The sequence below is a fragment of the Candida theae genome (genome assembly GCF_024610275.1).
Source record: "Candida theae strain CBS 12239 chromosome Unknown scaffold16, whole genome shotgun sequence".
Taxonomy (NCBI): domain Eukaryota; kingdom Fungi; phylum Ascomycota; class Pichiomycetes; order Serinales; family Debaryomycetaceae; genus Lodderomyces; species Lodderomyces theae.
The window spans coordinates 28,565-47,592 of NW_026261352.1; the positions used below are offsets into that span (position 1 = coordinate 28,565).

A 19,028-nucleotide genomic window follows, 5' to 3' on the forward strand; every position below is an offset into this window, starting at 1 on the left:
AAACATTACATACACGTGATTGAGATTTTCTTTTGTGTTTTCTTGTTTTATTTTTTTTATCTCATCGTGTGTGTGCGTCTGTGTGTGTGGACTGTACCAAAAGGTAAGAGAGAGCTTTGAAGTTGCTGCAATATAACACTGCCATGCCGGATGAAACGAAGATCCTAGTGCTCAATCCAGACCCAGAAAACTTAGAGAAAGCTTTGGCAAAAGCCAATGGGCAAAATAAAAAGTTGGGGCCATTTATGGCAACCATATTGATGGGAGATGTCATACCAGTGGGCAAACCACTACCCCGTACAGAGGTATTGGAAAGTACGTATTTCACACAAGGTGGTAACGGGGTTTCTGAAGAGGTTTCACTAAAATCACTATCTGAGCTGTCTTCTAGCTTAGTTGATGTGGCTGAAAATCTCACCTACGTTAAGCCTCCGTATAGTATCATCAGGTTGGTATCGGGTGTGACGATGTTGATTGTTTCTGGTGAACTTCTGAAAGAGGCTCTCACAAAAATATCACAAACAAAAGCAAGCATCGATTTGCTTTTCACCTTCAAGTGGGCAAAAACAATGTCGCTCATCGCATCGGTTCCTGTTGACGGTGAAGAGCTAATAGACGATTTGGTAAAACTTATCAAACCAAAATATCATTTTGCCGTGGGCAACTCCGAAAGCGGAATCTATCACGAGAATGAACCGTTTTCATGGCCTAGTGGCGAGGTCACTAGATTTATTAGTTTGGCACAAGAGGGAAGTAATGAAAAATGGTTTTACGCATTCACGATCAACGATAATGAAGAGCCTTTAACCGCGTCGGTTAAAAATCCATATCTTACGAAGAAAAGATCAAACGAAGATCGAGACAGTGGCAAAGATGTGGCTCCCTCAAAGAAGGCGAAAGTTGTGACTCCTGATCAGTGCTTTTTCTGCTTAAGCAATCCTAAAACCGAGACGCATATGATTGTATCGATTGGTTCACAAGCGTATTTAACGGTTGCAAAAGGTCCACTTACAAGATCTAATAAAGACTTATCATTCTCTGGTCACGGAATTATAATTCCGATCCAGCACATCGCCAGTGTCAATGATCTTAATAGCCCCATACGGCAAGAGATCACCAAGTTTCAACAAACCTTGGTAAAAGCTTTTGCGAATCAGAAACCGTTTCTTAGATTGATATTTTTTGAGTTGAACCGTCACGACAATGTTCATCACAATGTCCAATTCTTGCCTGTTTACGAGTCGCAGCTTGATAACTTTTCGAAATCATTGCAGTATAGAACCAAAATCAATAACGAAAAATTTAAGCGGAATCAGAGTCTTGAGTTTGTTGAGTTTGGTAACGGCAATGATCCAGCACTCGAGGCCATTGAAAAGGAGAACGATTACATCAAGTTTACTGTATACACGGGCGAGCAAGAGTCACAAATTTACATCGCCAAATTGACCAAAGGCAAACCACTCGACATACAATTCCCTAGAAGAGTGCTTGCGCACATGCTAAATCTACCCGATCGCGTTCAATGGGATAAATGCAAACAACCGAAAGTCAAGGAGATGGCTGACTGTGAGGAATTTAAACAATTTTATAGCAAATATGACTTCACCTAAGCTGCCAACTCAGCTTGGCATTTTATGCATCCGCAATCAAAAAACCATTCTTTTAATTCTAACTGTCGTTTGGCGACATCTTCGTTCTGAAAGTTTCCGTAGTTTATACACAACTCTTCACCTTCGGCGATATCTCTCAATGTTTCGAATCGCATATCGTTTCGAATTCTGATTTTGATAATGTTTGGATCACAAGAATGGTTGAAAAAAGATGCCGATGGGTATACGCCAAACCCGAGAAACTCCTTGTCTTCATCTACACTTGTCGTGGCGGACCATATGCCAAAGGCATTAGATAGGTTTTTACCTATGATAGATCTTACAATATCAGTGGTGATATATTGTTGAAGCTCGGTTGTGCAAGTGAGTTTGATAAACTTGAATATGTTGATATAAGAATACAAAAGGTAGGGATATTTGTGGTACTTTTCACGTTCGGTTGATTGCAAGAGATCAAACAAGAATAATTCTACCGAAAGTGACTGTTCATTGGCGTTGTTGGGGTGGCTTATCCTGAACTTATTGAACAACACATTGACCACGTATTTAATCTCAAGGTATTCACTTTCGTCAACTCTTGGAAGGAAGTTGACTCTTTTGCTGCTCCGCGTTGAATCGATTTGTCTGGCCCACTGTTCTACTCGCTCCCATTCACGATCTATTTGTACATCCAAATCACCCACAGGTTCTAGTGTATCGACTTCCGGTTTGCTCAATCCTTGTAAGTAGTTTTGTTCCACCAATAGAAGGTTAGTTAGTAATACGTCATCTATATCTTGACCAACAAAGTTATCGAGGCACTCCTTGCTGCAAAAATGAAGAGAGCCGGAGTCTTTCCTTCCTCGCATTGTCTTTGTGAGTTTCGTCTTCATAAGGTCACCATTATTATAGCAAAAGCAGTAGGTGCAAACTTCTTTTCTGAACGGCCTCGCAATCGAGGAACCGACTGGTGAAGGGCAGTAATGGACCTGTGTCCCCTTTGGTATCGCTGAACTTGCAAAGCACCCTCTTCCACCGTACTTGGTGGGGCCGACTGTGAAGTGGTCAGACATGCTATCTAGGGCGGAGTCAACGAAGTCTTTCAGTCGTGTGCACGGTATATTTTCCATTTGTGAGCGGTATAGTGTGAAGACTTTGATTCGATGAGGGATTGGGATTGGGAACAAGCGATGAGAAATAAATTTGTCCCTTGCTGGGCAAAGTCAGACACAGAAACGCGTAGACTATAACTGATGGAAAAAATATGTCGACTAGTATGCACTACGACACTTGGGTAGGGAGATAAGACTGTACAAGATGGTTTAACCGTATATTGACTAGATAGGGTAGATGTGTCCTTCAAGGAAAGGCTGAGAAGGAAACATCTATACAGTGAGTGAAACAATTTTCACCAGTACAGCTAGAGAGTTCGTTGAGTCGCACATGACTTTGAACCATCATCAAATATTATTCGCAACCTAAATTAAGTTTACAAAATGTTTCATATAATCCTTGCACTGGTGAACTTCAGAGGGGGGTTTCTGTTGCCAGCAAGGCCACACCAGTTTCATCCTACTGTGCGAAGTTTATTAAAAAGAATATGAATAGGGATTCTATTTCCCACTTAATTTTTCAAATTATCTTCTTTTGGAATAAATAAGAAAACCATTTTTCATTATATATCTTCAGCCAATTCTTCATTTCAAGAGACTGCTGCTTCAGAGGTTACCACCCCCTCCCCCCTTCACCGCGTGTCTTTACAACACTTTCAACTTCATAAACGAGAGCAACTTACGGAAATGTGCTGACCTCTATTTGTAAAATAATTTCAAGAAAAGATTCAGTGAATCACCTTTTGCAAAAGACGATCAAAGATAGCCTTGGCAACATTAGCTTTTTAATTGAAATAATCCCTTTTCATTCAGAATTGTACTGAAGAGTGGACCTGAAACTATGCGGAACTTTTTTCGCTTAAATTTCTTCTTTGGTCTTGGATGAGATAAGAAGAGCACACTAACTGCATATCATTTATAAATGATGACAACAGAAGGTTATTCATACGGCAATCTGTAGAAACAAGACACACACATCTAGTTGTTATCTATACAACACTTTTTTGAATTATTTTTTTTTTCTTGGCAAAATCCATATTCAGAAAATTGTATAATTGTAATTTTTGTGTTTCTTGGATTTCTTTGTCTGTCTTTTGGTTTTTTTTTTTTTTTGTTTTTTACAACGTATGTAGCACAATTTCATCATCTAATTGTTTCTCCGAATGCAACACCACAGCGCTGGGAAAGATAGAAGTTTCAGAGAGCTTGGCACAAGCAGTAACTGGATGTTTACAGAGAGCATAACTATCCCTTTTGCTTCACTCTAACAAGCCTCGATACCAAATCAAGCTGAATTAGCTTGGTGTCTCTTCCCCGTCGTTTGTCCAATCTGTCCGTGTCCATTATAAAATTACGCAAATGAAACTCCAAACGCAGTTTTGTGTTGCAGAGCTATAGAGTGCATAGTTAAGCAGACTCCCTACCGAACCAAACGCCTGATTGTCAAACTATTGTTGAGGTCGTATGAGTGGAATTTTGTGCTTCAATTAGCTGGAGCAGAGGATTGTAGTACAAGAGTATGTACACAAATGTGATATTTGTATATCGCCAGCACTCAAAGTACAAAATCCTATTGACCTCCGCATCCATCGTCACAGACTTTTTTATCTTTGGAACGAGTTTATAAATCCAACAAAAATCCCATCTACATTTCCGACTACTTCTTCCTGCATCAACAGCAACTACTACAACTACTACTTTTATTTCACTTACCAATGATCTTCAAAAGTAATCACAAACTGGGAGGAAACGACGAACAATCCATTCGTAGTGAAAAAAATGTTGCATCTTACTCCAACGATGAAGAGTTGAAAAGCGTTGTTTCCAGACATACGGCAGAGTATGACTTGTACGTGGCAAAATCAGATCCATTGGCAATAAATCAAGAGGAAGGGCACAAGTTGAGACAAGCTTTGGATTCAAGACATGTCAGTATGATTGCTCTTGGTGGAGCATTAGGGTATGTGTTTTTTTTTGTTTTTTTTTTTTTAACTCAGTAACACTGCTTGTTACTTTAACCTGTTTCTTACACGGCAAAGTGACACTTTTCCTACAAGAGATGCACTTTCAAGCGTGCAAAGCTCAGAAGTCATCATGAATTGAGAAGATGAGATGACATATTGATGACCTCGAAGTTTCTCGGGTCGGAATCAAACCACTCAAGAAAAAATAATAAAATTTGTACTTGTCGGACTTTTATTCCCGTTACATTGAAAAGATTGAGAGAGGGAGAGAGATGACTTCTTTGTTATTCTTTTGAAGAAGAAGATGGTGGGGAAGCATACAATATCCTGTATACAATACAACTGTCTTTCAACACAAAAACGCCAAATTTCCCCGAATCCATCTCATACGGCGTTTTGGACCTGCCATGACTTCATGCACCCCACCAGACTCAAATTCACTCAATACACCATGAATCGTGTCACTTTGATACAAGCAAGAAACTTTAAGAATCCCCATTTCATGACTCAGCTTTACTAACTGTTTTTTTTTCATTTTTAGGACTGGTTTATTAATTGGTACTGGTAGTGCATTGAAAACTGCTGGCCCTGGTGCCATTTTGGTGGCGTACGGTGCCATTGGGTTCTTGGTGTATATAGTGATGACAGCATTGGGAGAAATCGCATGCTGGGTGCCTTTGAACGGGTTTGCCAATTATGGAAAAAGATACTGTGATGAAGCTCTTGGTTTCGCTTGTGGATACACGTATTTGATAAAGTACTTGATTTTGCCTGCCAATCAGCTAACTGCCGGTGCTTTGACGATCCAGTATTGGATTGATCGTGATAAAGTTAATCCTGGTGTATGGATCACTATCATCCTTGTTGTCATCATGGCCATCAACCTCCTTGGAGTTAGGTTCTTTGGTGAAATTGAATTTTGGTTGAGTTCTTTGAAAGTTGTGACGTGTTTGGGGTTGATTATACTTTTATGGGTGATTGCATTGGGAGGTGGTCCAACCCATGATAGAATTGGTTTCAGATTCTGGAATGATCCTGGTGCTTTCATTCACTATGCTGACTCTTCAAAAAACCTTTATATTGGTGGCTCGACGGGAAGATTTGTGTCCTTTGTGGCAGTCTTGGTCACAGCAGTGTTTGCTTATTTGGGAACTGAATTGGTTGCCATTACTTTCAGTGAGACAAGAAACCCAAGAAGAGCAATTCCAAAAGCAGTCAAGTTGACTTTGTATCGTATCCTTGTGTTTTACGTCTTGTCGATTTTGTTTGTTGGAATGTGTGTCTCAGCTAAAGATCCGTTATTGTTGAGTGCTTCCGGTACCAACGCTGGTGCTTCGCCTTTTGTCATTGCCATCAAAAATGCAAGAATCGGTGGATTGGACCACGTCATTAACGCAGCTATTTTGTTGTTTGTCATATCTGCTGCAAACTCAGACGTCTACGTTTGCAGTAGAGCATTGTATTCATTGGCTGCTGATGGGTACGCCCCAAAAATCTTCACCAAGACGAATAGATTGGGTGTGCCATACTACGGTCTTCTTGTATCCTTCTTGTTTTGTTTGCTTGCTTACATGAATGTGTCTTCAGGGTCAGCTGAAGTTTTCGGTTACTTTGTCAATGTCGTTTCGTTGACTGGTTTGATTGCTTGGTCTTGTATTCTTTTGTTCCACATTGGGTTCATGAGAGCATTGAAAGCACAAGGTTTTGACCGGAAAAAGGATACAGTGTACCGCTCCCCTTTGCAACCTTATGCCAGCTACTTCTGCTTGGGCTTTTGCGTGATTGTTATTTTAATTAAAAACTTTACAGTTTTCCTTGGAGATTCATTCACTTACAAAAACTTCATTACTGGCTACATCATCCTTCCTGTGTTTTTCATCTTCTATTTTGGATACAAGTTCTGGAAAAAGACAAAATGGTTATCGCCAACTGAAGTTGACTTGGACACCTTTAGAGACGTCATTGACTCCGAATTTCAGCAATATGAAGCTCAAGATGCTGAGAGAAAGGCAGTAAGAGAAGCTGAAGGAAAGAAGTATGACAAGGAATGGTTTTATGAGAAATTCTTGGGATGGATCTTTTAGAAAAGGGGTAGTACTCGTTTCCTAATTTGTATTTTTTTTATCTACACAATAGCATTCTTATTTTAAAGTTCAATATCGAAGAAACGTATACATATTATTTGATAATGGTCGAACTGCAATCTTCCAATGCTGCGCTGCTACATTAATAAGCAAAGGTTCGCCATCAACTTCTTTTCCAATCTCAGGTAAAGCAGAAGCTATATATACTCCTCCACAATTTCACATACCAATTAGCCCCATCGTATTGAGCCTGTTTTTGCTCGTATTCTATATCCTCCGCTTCCTCCTCATCATCAATCTCTTGTTTGCCTGATGTGATATCGGCATCCTCGGCACGCACAAATCTCGTCCTCTTCAACAACTTCCAAAACACAAACAAGCAAATGAAAAATACCGGGGCAAAGTAGCTGGTGAATAAATTAGCCACTGAAAATTGATGGGGGAAGAAGATCCAAAATCCATTGAAAAATAGAACCAAAACAGTTAGTGCAAACCCAACGTAGGTTATTATCGGATGCATCCATCCTGCCATCAAGTAGTACGGGTATGAACGCGACTTCATTGTGGTACCATGTTGTCTCTCCCAGGCTCTTCTAAATCCGATGTAGAACCACCACATACAAATGTATGCTAGCAACAAACCTGTTGTTGCCAAATTCACAAACCAATTGAAAACATTACTTGAAGCTTGGTTCACGTTCAAGAGTGCCAATAATGAAACAGCAAATGTTGCTGCAACACAATATATTGGCGAACCATTTGGCATGCATTTGGCAAAAAATTTCGGTACGTAACCCGCCAATGCAGCGCTATAAATTGACCGTGTTGAGCAATAAAAGAAGGCATTCCCACAAGAAAACGCCGAGCTCAAAATTGCAGCATTGATAACTGATGCCAATCCTTTCACTCCAACTTGTTCAATGCCAATTACCCACGGCGATCCGGCCGATGATTGTGCACCAGAAGTCAACAGCTCAACAAGTTTTGGATTGATGGATGAAATCAAACAGTTTAAAAAGAATATGCCACCAATGTAGAATAGGTAAATACGAAGATACGTTCTCTTTGCCGCGGAAGCAATGGTTTTCCTTGGCCTGTGTACCTCCCCAGCCAACAATGCCAAATTATCAGGACCCCCTGCAGCAAAAGCTGCCCATAACAAAGCATTCCACCACCCCAAAAACTTCCCGGTGCTTCCGCCCACCAAGTACTCTCTAAACAATCCACCTTCATTCCAGTGCTGGAAACCATATGCGTTATGATGAGGATTACCACCACACATGGATATGAGTGAGAAAAGCATCAATCCCAATATCAAAATCACCTTCAATATCGATGCAAAAAACTCAACTTCTCCATAAATATTGGCTCCAACGAATCCAATGCAGAGATAAACAACAATGCAAATGCTTATCCATACCCCTGGGTTGATATCTGTCCAGTAACCTATCACTTGGGCAACGGCGGTTGCCTCAAGGCATACAAACATCATTGTAGTGTAGATGTATATGATGCTTGCAGCAAACCCAAGTGCTGGATCAACATATCTGGCACTAAAGTGTATAAACGAACCCTTGATGGGTAGGTAGGCGCACATAACCCCCACAACTTGCATCAATGGATAAATCACCAATACTGCCCACACAGCAAACGACAAAAAGAAAGACAAGGATCCACTTGTATGCAAAGGAGATCTCACTCCAACAAATAAACCACTTCCTATCGATTGTCCAATAATCATCAAACTCACATGTCTTGGAGTAATTTTCCGTTGTGTTTGTCCGTAAGCTTCGATGTCGGGGATTTCTGAGTTGAACCCTTTGCTGAAAGGAACTGCAGCAGATTCGATTGAGCCTTTCTCAACATCGACAAACACATTTGTGGACTCTTGTTTTTTGCTCATGACGAATGTCAACTGTACTTTGCTCCTCGTAAGAACCTTGTAATAGCAAAAACGTTCACTAAAAGCAATCAGCCCTCAGTTACTGTAACTGATGGATGTGAGCGCGTCTTTATATTCTAAATCTTATCTGTTTCATCTTCGCCATGGCCCGCCCCCAAAGAGAAACAGCTTTATCAATGAAGCGGAATCTTGCAACAATAGGCCACTTTATGTACTGAAAAAAAAAAATGGAATTCTGTTGTCTAATAATAATTGTTATTGTGTAATAATTAGTTATCGGAATTGGATATTCCGCTTCAGGCAATTGAATACAGATATACCGAAATCCAGATCTTAAACGAGATAAGGTTAGATTTAGAATTTGCATGTATCCGCTAAACTCAAGTGAGTCCTCCCAAAGCGCACCACAATTGCACTCTAGGAAGAGGCAAGCACTCTGTAATCTCGTTGCAGACACCATATAATTTTTAAAACATAAACTATACTACTACTCAACTAAAGCAAAGGTTGTAGAGCCATCTCCATGCTTTGACATACCATGCTGCCGTCACATACTTTGCCTGCTTTGCTGCAAATTCTCTCTCCTCAACCTCTTCCTCATCGTCAACTCTTTGCTTACCACTGGTGATGTCAGCTGTCAACGGCGTTCTAAATTCAGTCTTTTTATATATTTTCCAAAACAAAAATAAGCAGACAAAGAACACAGGAGCAAAGTAACTGGTAAATAAGTTGGAGACATTGAAATTGCCAGGGAAAAAGATCCAAAATCCATTAAAGACAACCACCAACACTGTAAATGTGAAGCCCAAGTAGGTTAAATAAGGATGTAGCCATTTTGGTCCGGTGAAATAAGGATATTCTGGGTTTCTCATTTTGGTTTGATGTTGTACTTCCCATGATTTTCGGAACTGGAGATACGACCACCACATACAAATGTATGATAATAATAACCCTGTGGCGCATAAGTTAACAAACCAGTTGAAAACGACCATCCCATCTTCATTAACATTCAAATACGCAACCAACGAAACCAAAAATGTGATTAGCACACAATAAACTGGTGATCCATTCTTTAAGCACTTTGATAAAAACCTTGGCAAGTAACCAGCTAACGAAGCACTGTAAAGCGACCTGGTTGAACAATAAAAGAATGCATTACCACACGAAAATGCTGATGTCATTACACATGCATTAATCACTGACGCCAAACCTTTGACACCAACATCTTCTATACCAATCACCCAGGGAGAGCCGGCTGAAGTTGTCGAGCCAGCTGATAATTGTTCGACCAATCTTTCATTTACTGATGAAATCAAACAATTGAGGAAAAACACGCCGCCAATATAGAATAAGTAAACCCTAATGTAAACCCTCTTTGCTGCTGTGGGCATAGTTGTTCTTGGTCGTTGCACTTCAGACGCAATCATGGAAAACCCATCAGCTCCTCCAGCTGCAAATCCTGCCCAAATCAATGAGCTCCACCAACCTAAGAACTTGCCTGTATCCCCACCAACCAAATACTCTCTAAAGAGGCCTCCCTCTCTCCAGTGTCTGAAACCATACGCATCATGCTGTGGATTGCCACCACACATTGAAATCAATGAGAAAAGCATCAAGGCTGTTATCAAAAACACCTTTAAGATTGAAGCATAGAACTCAACCTCACCATAAATGTTGCAGCCAAATATTCCAATCAACGGGTATAGCAAGATACAAAGTGTGATCCATACGCCAGGGTTGAGATTTGACCAGTAACCTATCAACTGAGCAACCGCAGTCGCTTCAATGCAAACAAACATCATACACGTATAAATGTAAATCATGCTTGAAGCAAACCCAAGGGCAGGATCGACGTATCTGGCACTGTAATGAATAAATGTGCCCTTTATGGGTAGGTATGCGCACATGACACCAATACATTGCATCAATGGATACACCACGACAACTGCGTATATGGAAAATGCCAAAAAGAAGGACAACGATCCACTGGTATTTAAAGGTGATCTTATACCAAGGAACAAGCCACTACCGATTGACTGGCCCATAATCATCAAATTCACATGACGAGAGTTTAGTCTTCGTTGAGTTTCTCCATACCGTTCCGGTTCGAGCCTATCTTCAAAGTCTTTGCATTTTGCTTTGTTCAGTTCCTTCTCGGCTGAATCAACTTGACTGGAAGCCTTCTCGACATCAACTAGTGCACAATCCTTTTCCATTTCCTCTATTCTAGATTATCTTAGGCACTAATTGTGAATGGAGGATGTCTAAGCAGTTTTATCCTTGAGTGAATTACATGACTTTGTATTTATACTATTGTTCAAGAAAGTAAATTCCAAACTGGGGTATCAAATATAGCACATCTGTTATTGGGAAACATCGAAGTCAGCCTTCTTTGAGGAACGGAATTGAACAGCTCGGAATCGTGAAGCGGAATCAAGCGTGATTAACAGAGGGTAGGAACGGAAACCATAATCTCCCCTGCTTGTCGAATGATAATAAAATTAAATTCTATGTATTGGCTGATACGAGATTTGATGCGTGTACTATAAATTTCTTGGCTCAAGTTGGTCCTCTTTTCTTGGTTTTGTCAATACGCAGTGGAGTCGTTAAGAATTGGGGAAGAGGGGCATGACAAAGCTATATGGTACCCTCGCATAGGAAAGCGAGCTGTGGTGTTACTGATAGATGGTTTGCTTGAAGATTGAAATGTGAAGCGGAATCATATTGGATATTGTGGAAGCTCGTTATGTGTGCAGATCATATTATTATATACCCAAGAAATGAAGTCATTCCTAGTCACATATAGTTTTGTCTCGTTTTACTTTTGCTGGTTTTGATTGTGGGTTTATTCTTCACTCCATATTATAAGAGATGGTCATTGTAGATACCCCTCACCGGTTTCATTTTTACTGGATAATCCATGAATTACAAGTTTTTTTTGCAACATATATTCACCAAGTAACACTACTTTAAATTGTATTGGTGAATGGTAGCGTTTTGGGGTGGGTCTTGATATGGCAGTTCCTGTTGTATGAGGGGCAACCACGAGTACAGATTTTTCCACAACAATCGGGGAGTGTATTATTGATATTCCATTGGTCTAGTTTATGATCCCAAGCTCAAAATTGCTGTATCAGTTTTTGTTTTTTTTTTTTTTTTTAAGAAATTTGTACATACTTTTTTTCATTGAATTGGAAGCAAATTACGGGGAATGTCAGGAATAGGAACAGATATCCCGAAACACTCCCCAAACTGATACGAGTTTCGGAAGACGATTCTCGAACATAAAACATGTATCACTAATGTTTCAGGTGCTTAGCCTTTGTAGAGTCTTGAAGAATAAAGGTGGGTCTTCCCCCACCCCCCTTCCTTTATGGTTCTATTTTTATATAATGAGGAAAATAATACTAGGAAACTTTGATATTTGTTATTAAATATTAAGACAGTAATGCCCGTAACAAACACTAATTTGTAATTACATTTTTTTGTGGGGACCCCTTACCAACCTCTCTTTTCCAACTTTTCGTTTTCCTTGATTGAGTCCACAGAGATTCCTGGCATCAAGTCACCCAAGTCAGTTGAGTATTGCAACAACTTGAGAGGGTCATTGTAATGGGTGACTGCATTTACAATAGCAGTTGCAAGCTTTTGAGGGTTCAGCGACTTAAAGATACCGGATCCAACAAATACTCCATCACATCCCAATTGCATCAACAAGGCAGCATCAGCTGGAGTAGCTACACCACCGGCAGCAAAGGTAACCACTGGTAATCTTTTCAACTCCACAACGGTGTTTACCAATTCAACAGGTACTCTTAATTCCTTGGCCAAAGCTTGTCTCTCTTCAGCAGTTTTCAACTTGCAAGCTTCTTCAATGTCTTTGGTAATAGTCTTGATATGGTCAACAGCAGATGAAATGTCACCAGTACCAGCCTCACCTTTACACCTAATCATAGCAGCACCTTCATTGATTCTTCTCAAGGCTTCACCCAAGTTTCTAGCTCCACATACAAATGGGACATTGAACTTGTTCTTGTCAATGTGGTCAACAGTATCAGCAGGAGTCAAAACCTCACTCTCATCAATGTAATCAACTTTCAAGGCCTCCAAAATTTGAGCTTCAACAAAGTGACCAATTCTAACTTTGGCCATAACCGGTATTGAGACATTGTCCATAATTTCTTTGATCATGTGAGGATCAGACATTCTGCAAACTTGGTTTGACTTTCTCATTTCAGCTGGGATCCTTTCAAGTGCCATAACGGAACATGCACCTGCTTTTTCGGCAATTTTGGCCTGTTCATAATTGACGACGTCCATGATAATCCCACCTTTCAACATTTTGGCTAAGCCTTCTTTTATTTTTAAATCGGACATTCTTGCAATACTTTGATGTTCTTGTATGCTGAGCAATTGTATAAAATTGGCGGTTTTGTAGAAAATTCACCACTCAGATAGGAAGAAAGATAGACTGTGATCAGCTTTAAATAGAAAAATGGTGAAAAATTTCCAGAGTGATTATTATGACTGAATTTTTTTTACTTTTTTTTTTTTTTTTATTATTATGGGCAAAAAAAGTTTGAGACAGCTTACACAAAACCCCTAGATGTTCATTTCTCTCAATCCCCAATTTTTTGACTCGTATTGCACGCTTTCTCAGTATTGTCCAAAAAGAGAAGGCGTATATACTACGGTCGGGCCAGATATAAGCTATTTTTTTCGTTTACTAATGATCTAGAGCTCCGCAGAACTACCTGGCGAGGACATTGTTACTGATTTCATACACCTTTGAAAAAAAAAAAAATTGATGGTTTTCGCTGAATTGATTGTGATTTATTCGCTATATTCGATCTCACAACCGTATTCAGACTGCCAAGAGCTTGGATATTTGCCACTAAAGCAGTGTAGTATCTTTGCTGCTGCACGTTTGCCCTCTCTCTTTTGTAGCTGGTAATGATTCAGACGCTTATGACTCGGTACCTTACCCTATTGCCGCTATTCTCGGCTCTGACTCAAAGATATGCGCTTAGAGGGTCTTGAAGAGACAAAAAAAATAATATTCCTGAGTCAAAATGCACAAACTCAAACCAAAAGTCGAATCCAGTTATCATCATCCTTTGAAGAACACACGGCCTTCTTGCAAACATGACTATAGCTAAGCCAGTTACTCTTGGAGTGCTTGCTCTTCAAGGTGCATTTAGGGAACATATCAACTACTTCAAATCAGTCATCCAACAAAATGAAGAAAGATATTTGAACTATTCCATCAATATCATTGCAGTCCGAACTAAGGAAGAGCTCGATCAGTGCGACTCATTGGTGATCCCAGGTGGTGAAAGTAGCTCCATGTCTTATATTGCAGAGAGAACAAATTTACTTCCGCACTTGTACGATTTCGTCTCGAACGAGTCAAAGTCCATCTGGGGTACTTGTGCAGGCTTGATCTTTCTTGCTAGGGAAATCGAAAATGCGGTAGAGAACCAAACATGCTTGGGCGGTTTGGACATTCAGGTAAGCAGAAATGCATTTGGCAGACAAGTGGACTCGTTTGAGCAAAAATTGGATTTCAGCGACTTCATCCCCGGTTGCGATAGTTTCCCAACAGTTTTCATACGAGCTCCAGTGGTGACCAAGATTTTGTCGAACGGGGAAGGAAGTAATGGCTTTACTGAACACAAGGTTGTAAGATCAAAGAATACTCATGTCAATAGAGCGCCAGTTGAGGTATTGTACAAATTACACAACTACGACGGGAAAGAGAATGAGCTTATTGTGGCTGTAAGGCAAGGCCGTATATTGGGTACCTCATTCCATCCTGAACTTTCAGATGATAACAGGTTCCATCAATGGTTTATAGACGAGTTTGTATTGTAAGAATATCAAGAGAGAGAAGTGTATGAAAAACACGAATCAAAAACTTCACAAAAACTTTCAAGAGACAGGAGACATATCAGACTGCATCCAGGCCAGCACAATGCAACATGACCGATCGACAAACACTCCTCCTACTAAAACACACGGCGGTAACAGTGGAAATATGTTGAATGCCTCATTGGGACGCATGAGTGCAAGCCAATCGAGACTAACTGTTGGGTCAAAGCGTGATGTATCAAATACCCAGCTTCTGATCAATGGAGCATCCATCGTGGTGAGCCGTAAAAACAACCATAATATCGAACCCACAAGGCATGAGATACCCAATTCTCAGAAATTCACCAGTAACGTTGATGAACCAAAGAGTTCAATTCAATTGACTCTCTGGTTCCACGAGATTCGTACGACTCCTGAAGACGTACTAGTTGATTCAAATGTGTTACCTGGTGGCGTTTCACCAGGCCAAATCTATGAGCTACAAAGCGCAGATGCAAAATTGCCCAAGAAGTTGGTGTTCAAGTTGACACAGCAAAATATTCGAGACCACCAACCAACACCCGAATTAAAGCCGTTGGATGCTCGACTGAAGCAACAACAGTCTCTGTCCCAATCACAAATCTCGCTACAATCAAATCCTTTCCAAAGGTTACTAGACCTAGCGCCCAGGAGCATTGTACTGGTACGACGTGTTACCAATTTGGATGCCATTGCTATAGACTCGATGGAGATATTTATCAAGGATGTAAACTTGTCTAGGGATGCTATGTGGCAATTTTCCTCATCCCTAGTTGGGTCGTGTTGCTACACCGAACAACGCCTTTCCTTTTTGAATAGCAGAACTGGTATTGTTCGTTACATGTACAAGAACGGAAAGAAGGTGTTTTCTGGTTATATCAACAATGACACGAAGATTATATACAGAAGTGAAAGTGCCAAGCTTACAGTCCTCATTCAGCTATCAAGAGAAATGTGGAACTTTGAAGAGAACGGGGAGATTATGTTTCACAAATTGGTTAATAATTTGTTCCCCAAAATATTTCGACGCTGGAGAGATAAGGGAACACACCACTCAATAACCATTGTGTTATTCACTAGTATGGATCTCACTAGTGTTCCTTGGACCAATATTCTTCCTGGTGAGCGACCATCGCAACGCCGAGATTACTTCAGGGTAGTGGTCGACCAGGTGAATATTGTTCACTGGGATCGGATCATGGCCAATTTGAGACTCGAGTTCGCCAACTTCAAACGTGATTGCATGTTGAACCCTGAAAAAGACTCCAATTACGTACTAGAGGGCCAGATGTTGCCCTCCGTGAAAGGGAATTTTCTAGAGGCTGTTAATGTGGCGTTGGTGCTGTTCAGTAACCGCTTTAGCAATACAGATTTAAAACATTCGCTAAACCATTTTATACTTATAACACCAGGTACTGGATTGTTTGACGTTGACTACAACTTACTTTTAGAAACAAGCAAGAAGATGTCGTGCATAGACACCAGTCTCGATATTGTTTGCTTGAGCCAACCACCTTTACATGTGACCCCATTATTTCGCTTCATCAAGGACGGGAAAATTAGTCACTGTGTACCAATATGGTGTGATATTTCTTTCTTTAGAGAGAAACTGGACACTGCCGTTTCGCAATGGATGCCAAGATGTAAGATTTACGAATTGCAAATGATGGGTGTGATGGAGAACGAGGCTAGCGATGCACGCATTTCCCGTTTGTATTTAAAGCAACAAGGTGACTCCCTAGTCAATTCGATGGAAAAGTATGATGAATCCATTTTCCTGCCTATCAAAAAAAGGAACAAATCTGAATTGGTGTTCAATATCCCTGAGCCAAAGTTTAAAGCACCGTCCATAAAAGATTCCAAAGCAACACTTTCCTTAATCTTTAATGACAGAACCTCGCTTCTTCCAACAAACAGTTTAACAACTAATTCCGCCGCAGTGGGGACTGTAGCCCATCCTGCTGGAGAAATCTCAGCATTATCCAGGTTGTACAATATCAACAAGTTTAGTGAGGACAAGGTGCCTGAATCACCAACCGAGCTGTTGAAAAGTGTTTCAAGATCAATACAAAGTAGTCAAATTGAATCTTTTCGCAAAGATTCAGAGTCTCCCAGAATCATCAAAGGCGAGACTCTATTTTCCAGAAAGGAGGACAAACAACGTAAACAATTTAAGGAACCAAAAGCGAAAGCTAGAAACAAACTTCCATCTACCACAGACATTGCAGAGACACCACAGCATAATTCCCTATGGATTGAAATTGCAAACCCTTCGAGGGAAGTTACAAATAATGTGCTTCAAAAGTCGAACGTGAGTAGGTGGAGCAACCTTTTTCCAGAAAAAATTCAACGTAAATTGATAAAATGGAGATCGTTTCAAGCACCAGCAGCATTGCCAATCACTACAGGGGTATTCCCTACACACCAGGAACTACAGCTGAAGTACACATTCCAAAACTATTCAGTATACTTAAACAGTGAAAACTACTTGGAATTGAAGTCGACTCCGGAACTTATGAGAGAAATGATACAGTTGCGGTTGATGCTAGGGTTCCAAATTTGCTATGGCGATGGTGTAAAAAAGGCTGAGGTTGAAAGAATTCCGGCCGGTAGTGCTGAATCCATTATCAAGTATTTTCCAGATAATGATTACCTTGGTTCTAGGATATACATGTCGATGGATGACGAGATACATCGAATTTATTGCGACTATAATGGAAATATAAATGTTCAACTTTATCGAAAGACAGCTAAAGGTGAAGAGAATAAGATCACCCTTGGCCAACGAATTGCTCAGCCCTACTTTCCTTTGATAAGAACCAGATACGCAGACGATTATTCACCATCACAAGTGGATGCAATTGCTCAATACCCGCAAAAGTACAACTGGAATCAGTTTGATCAGTTCTTGGCTGGATTTGATGATGCCTTATCGGACGACAAGAAGGAATTCCACAAGATGAAGTTTGTGGTTATGCCTGCTGAAATTCCCAAAAACGCATACTATTTGAGTAACGAACATTTGAATGCTGAGGAGATAAGAGTTGAAGGATTGAGGAAGTTGATTGCCGTGATTGAAAAGGGTACGTACAAGAAAGAACAAAACAAGCCTAAAACAGCTGACCGATATTCTGACGTCAATTTTTACACTGGAAATCTTTACGATTTTTTGACGATTGAAGCTGAAAATTATGATACTACCGGAAACCAACCAACTTTGATGATTCCGGAAAATATGCGTTTCAACAAGAGTATAAAGTTGTCAGAATTGGCCACTGAGTTGCAAAACCCACAATCGGGATTGAAACTTGTAGATAGGACATGGCACTTCAAGAAGCATTTGCAGTGCTTTATTGGAAGTGAGCTTGTGACTTGGCTAGTGGACTGTTTTGAAGATATTGATACACGAGAAGCTGCGGTAAGCTATGGTCAAAACCTCTTGACTAAAGGTCTTTTCAAACACGTGGAGCTGAGACATGGATTTATTGATGGATACTACTTCTACGAATTTGAAGAGGAGTATTTTGAGAAAATAGATAAAGTGAATCGAGGTTCTTGGTTTAGCGGCGGGGGCATCAAGAAGGAGGGCTCAATTACGTCGAAATCTACCGCGTCACCAAAGATTCTAGGGCAAGAGGGGCAGGGGCTCGTGAAAGTCACATCCGCTCATAACATTGGCTCTGAAGCATCCTCCATGGCGGACTCTACAGGCAGGAGAAGCAAAAAATTTATACTAAGCAAGGCTGTAAAGTTTGATGTGGATCCGTTGAAGAAATCATACAGGCCAGAAGTGATCACTGTTCATTATGATCGCGTTCACAATCCTGACCATTGCTATCACATCAGACTCCAATGGCTCACTACCACCAACAAATTTATCGAGGATACGATAATGGCGTGGTCTCGATTGTGTGAAAGGCATGGTTTGAAGTTGGTTGAAACTCCTTGGAAGGAATTGTGCGTGATACCGCGATTGAGCCCATTTCATTCATTTGTTGAAGTCAAGTTGTCGGTGAACCCACTAGTTGACGATGAATTTGCCGATCCTAGCATTATAAACTCAAACAGGTATTACTATCACTTGTGTTTTTTGAAAAAGATGAATTTCTTACTTGATAATAGAGCCACTTCCTTTTTTCTGCGAGATAATATAGACATCACCTATAGTTGGGGCAGACCGTCGTTTCAATATGCACAGTTTATCCACCTGACGGGGTTCTATATCGTTGAATTGAGAGACAAAGGCGATTTCTTCTTGGCTCCCAACAACATGCATGTCACCAGAGTAAATTCTACCATGTCTCCTTCAGGAGATTACGAAAGCAGTTCGAGGGCAACACATTTGGACTCGCAAAAAGTGATGTTAAATTTCAGAGCAGCCTGTCAAAATGTCGAGTTTTTGAGAGACTTGTTTCGCGATGCAAAATCAAATTGGCAAGAGCAATCAGTTTCACAAATTACATAACGTTTATTGCTGTACATAGTTA

General features: G+C 40.4%; 7 protein-coding genes across 7 annotated transcripts; 4 read left to right on the forward strand and 3 right to left on the reverse strand. All coding sequences in view use genetic code 12, as the record gives it.

Annotated features, from left to right (window-relative positions):
* Window positions 1-143: 143 nt before the first annotated feature.
* KGF57_000478 (uncharacterized protein) lies at window positions 144-1,610 on the forward strand (the record flags this gene model as incomplete). Its single annotated transcript, XM_051754323.1, has 1 exon — window positions 144-1,610. The coding sequence occupies one exon, from the start codon at window positions 144-146 to the stop codon at window positions 1,608-1,610; it is 1,467 nt and encodes a 488-aa protein (XP_051610940.1).
* Window positions 1,611-4,416: 2,806 nt separating this feature from the next.
* DIP5 (Dip5p) lies at window positions 4,417-6,749 on the forward strand (the record flags this gene model as incomplete). Its single annotated transcript, XM_051754334.1, has 2 exons — window positions 4,417-4,661; window positions 5,207-6,749. The coding sequence occupies 2 exons, from the start codon at window positions 4,417-4,419 to the stop codon at window positions 6,747-6,749; spliced, it is 1,788 nt and encodes a 595-aa protein (XP_051610941.1).
* A 181-nt stretch (window positions 6,750-6,930) lies between these two features.
* Window positions 6,931-8,652, reverse strand: KGF57_000480 (PUT4; the record flags this gene model as incomplete). The annotated part of the gene is made up of 1 exon (XM_051754346.1): window positions 6,931-8,652. One exon carries the CDS (start codon window positions 8,650-8,652, stop codon window positions 6,931-6,933), a length of 1,722 nt encoding a protein of 573 aa, XP_051610942.1.
* Window positions 8,653-9,143: 491 nt separating this feature from the next.
* Window positions 9,144-10,868, reverse strand: KGF57_000481 (uncharacterized protein; the record flags this gene model as incomplete). Its single annotated transcript, XM_051754357.1, has 1 exon — window positions 9,144-10,868. One exon carries the CDS (start codon window positions 10,866-10,868, stop codon window positions 9,144-9,146), a length of 1,725 nt encoding a protein of 574 aa, XP_051610943.1.
* A 1,282-nt stretch (window positions 10,869-12,150) lies between these two features.
* SNZ1 (pyridoxine biosynthesis protein) lies at window positions 12,151-13,029 on the reverse strand (the record flags this gene model as incomplete). Its single annotated transcript, XM_051754368.1, has 1 exon — window positions 12,151-13,029. The coding sequence occupies one exon, from the start codon at window positions 13,027-13,029 to the stop codon at window positions 12,151-12,153; it is 879 nt and encodes a 292-aa protein (XP_051610944.1).
* Window positions 13,030-13,797: 768 nt separating this feature from the next.
* SNO1 (putative pyridoxal 5'-phosphate synthase) lies at window positions 13,798-14,526 on the forward strand (the record flags this gene model as incomplete). Its single annotated transcript, XM_051754379.1, has 1 exon — window positions 13,798-14,526. The coding sequence occupies one exon, from the start codon at window positions 13,798-13,800 to the stop codon at window positions 14,524-14,526; it is 729 nt and encodes a 242-aa protein (XP_051610945.1).
* A 100-nt stretch (window positions 14,527-14,626) lies between these two features.
* IML1 (Iml1p) lies at window positions 14,627-19,006 on the forward strand (the record flags this gene model as incomplete). Its single annotated transcript, XM_051754390.1, has 1 exon — window positions 14,627-19,006. The coding sequence occupies one exon, from the start codon at window positions 14,627-14,629 to the stop codon at window positions 19,004-19,006; it is 4,380 nt and encodes a 1,459-aa protein (XP_051610946.1).
* Between the last annotated feature and the right edge of the window lie 22 nt (window positions 19,007-19,028).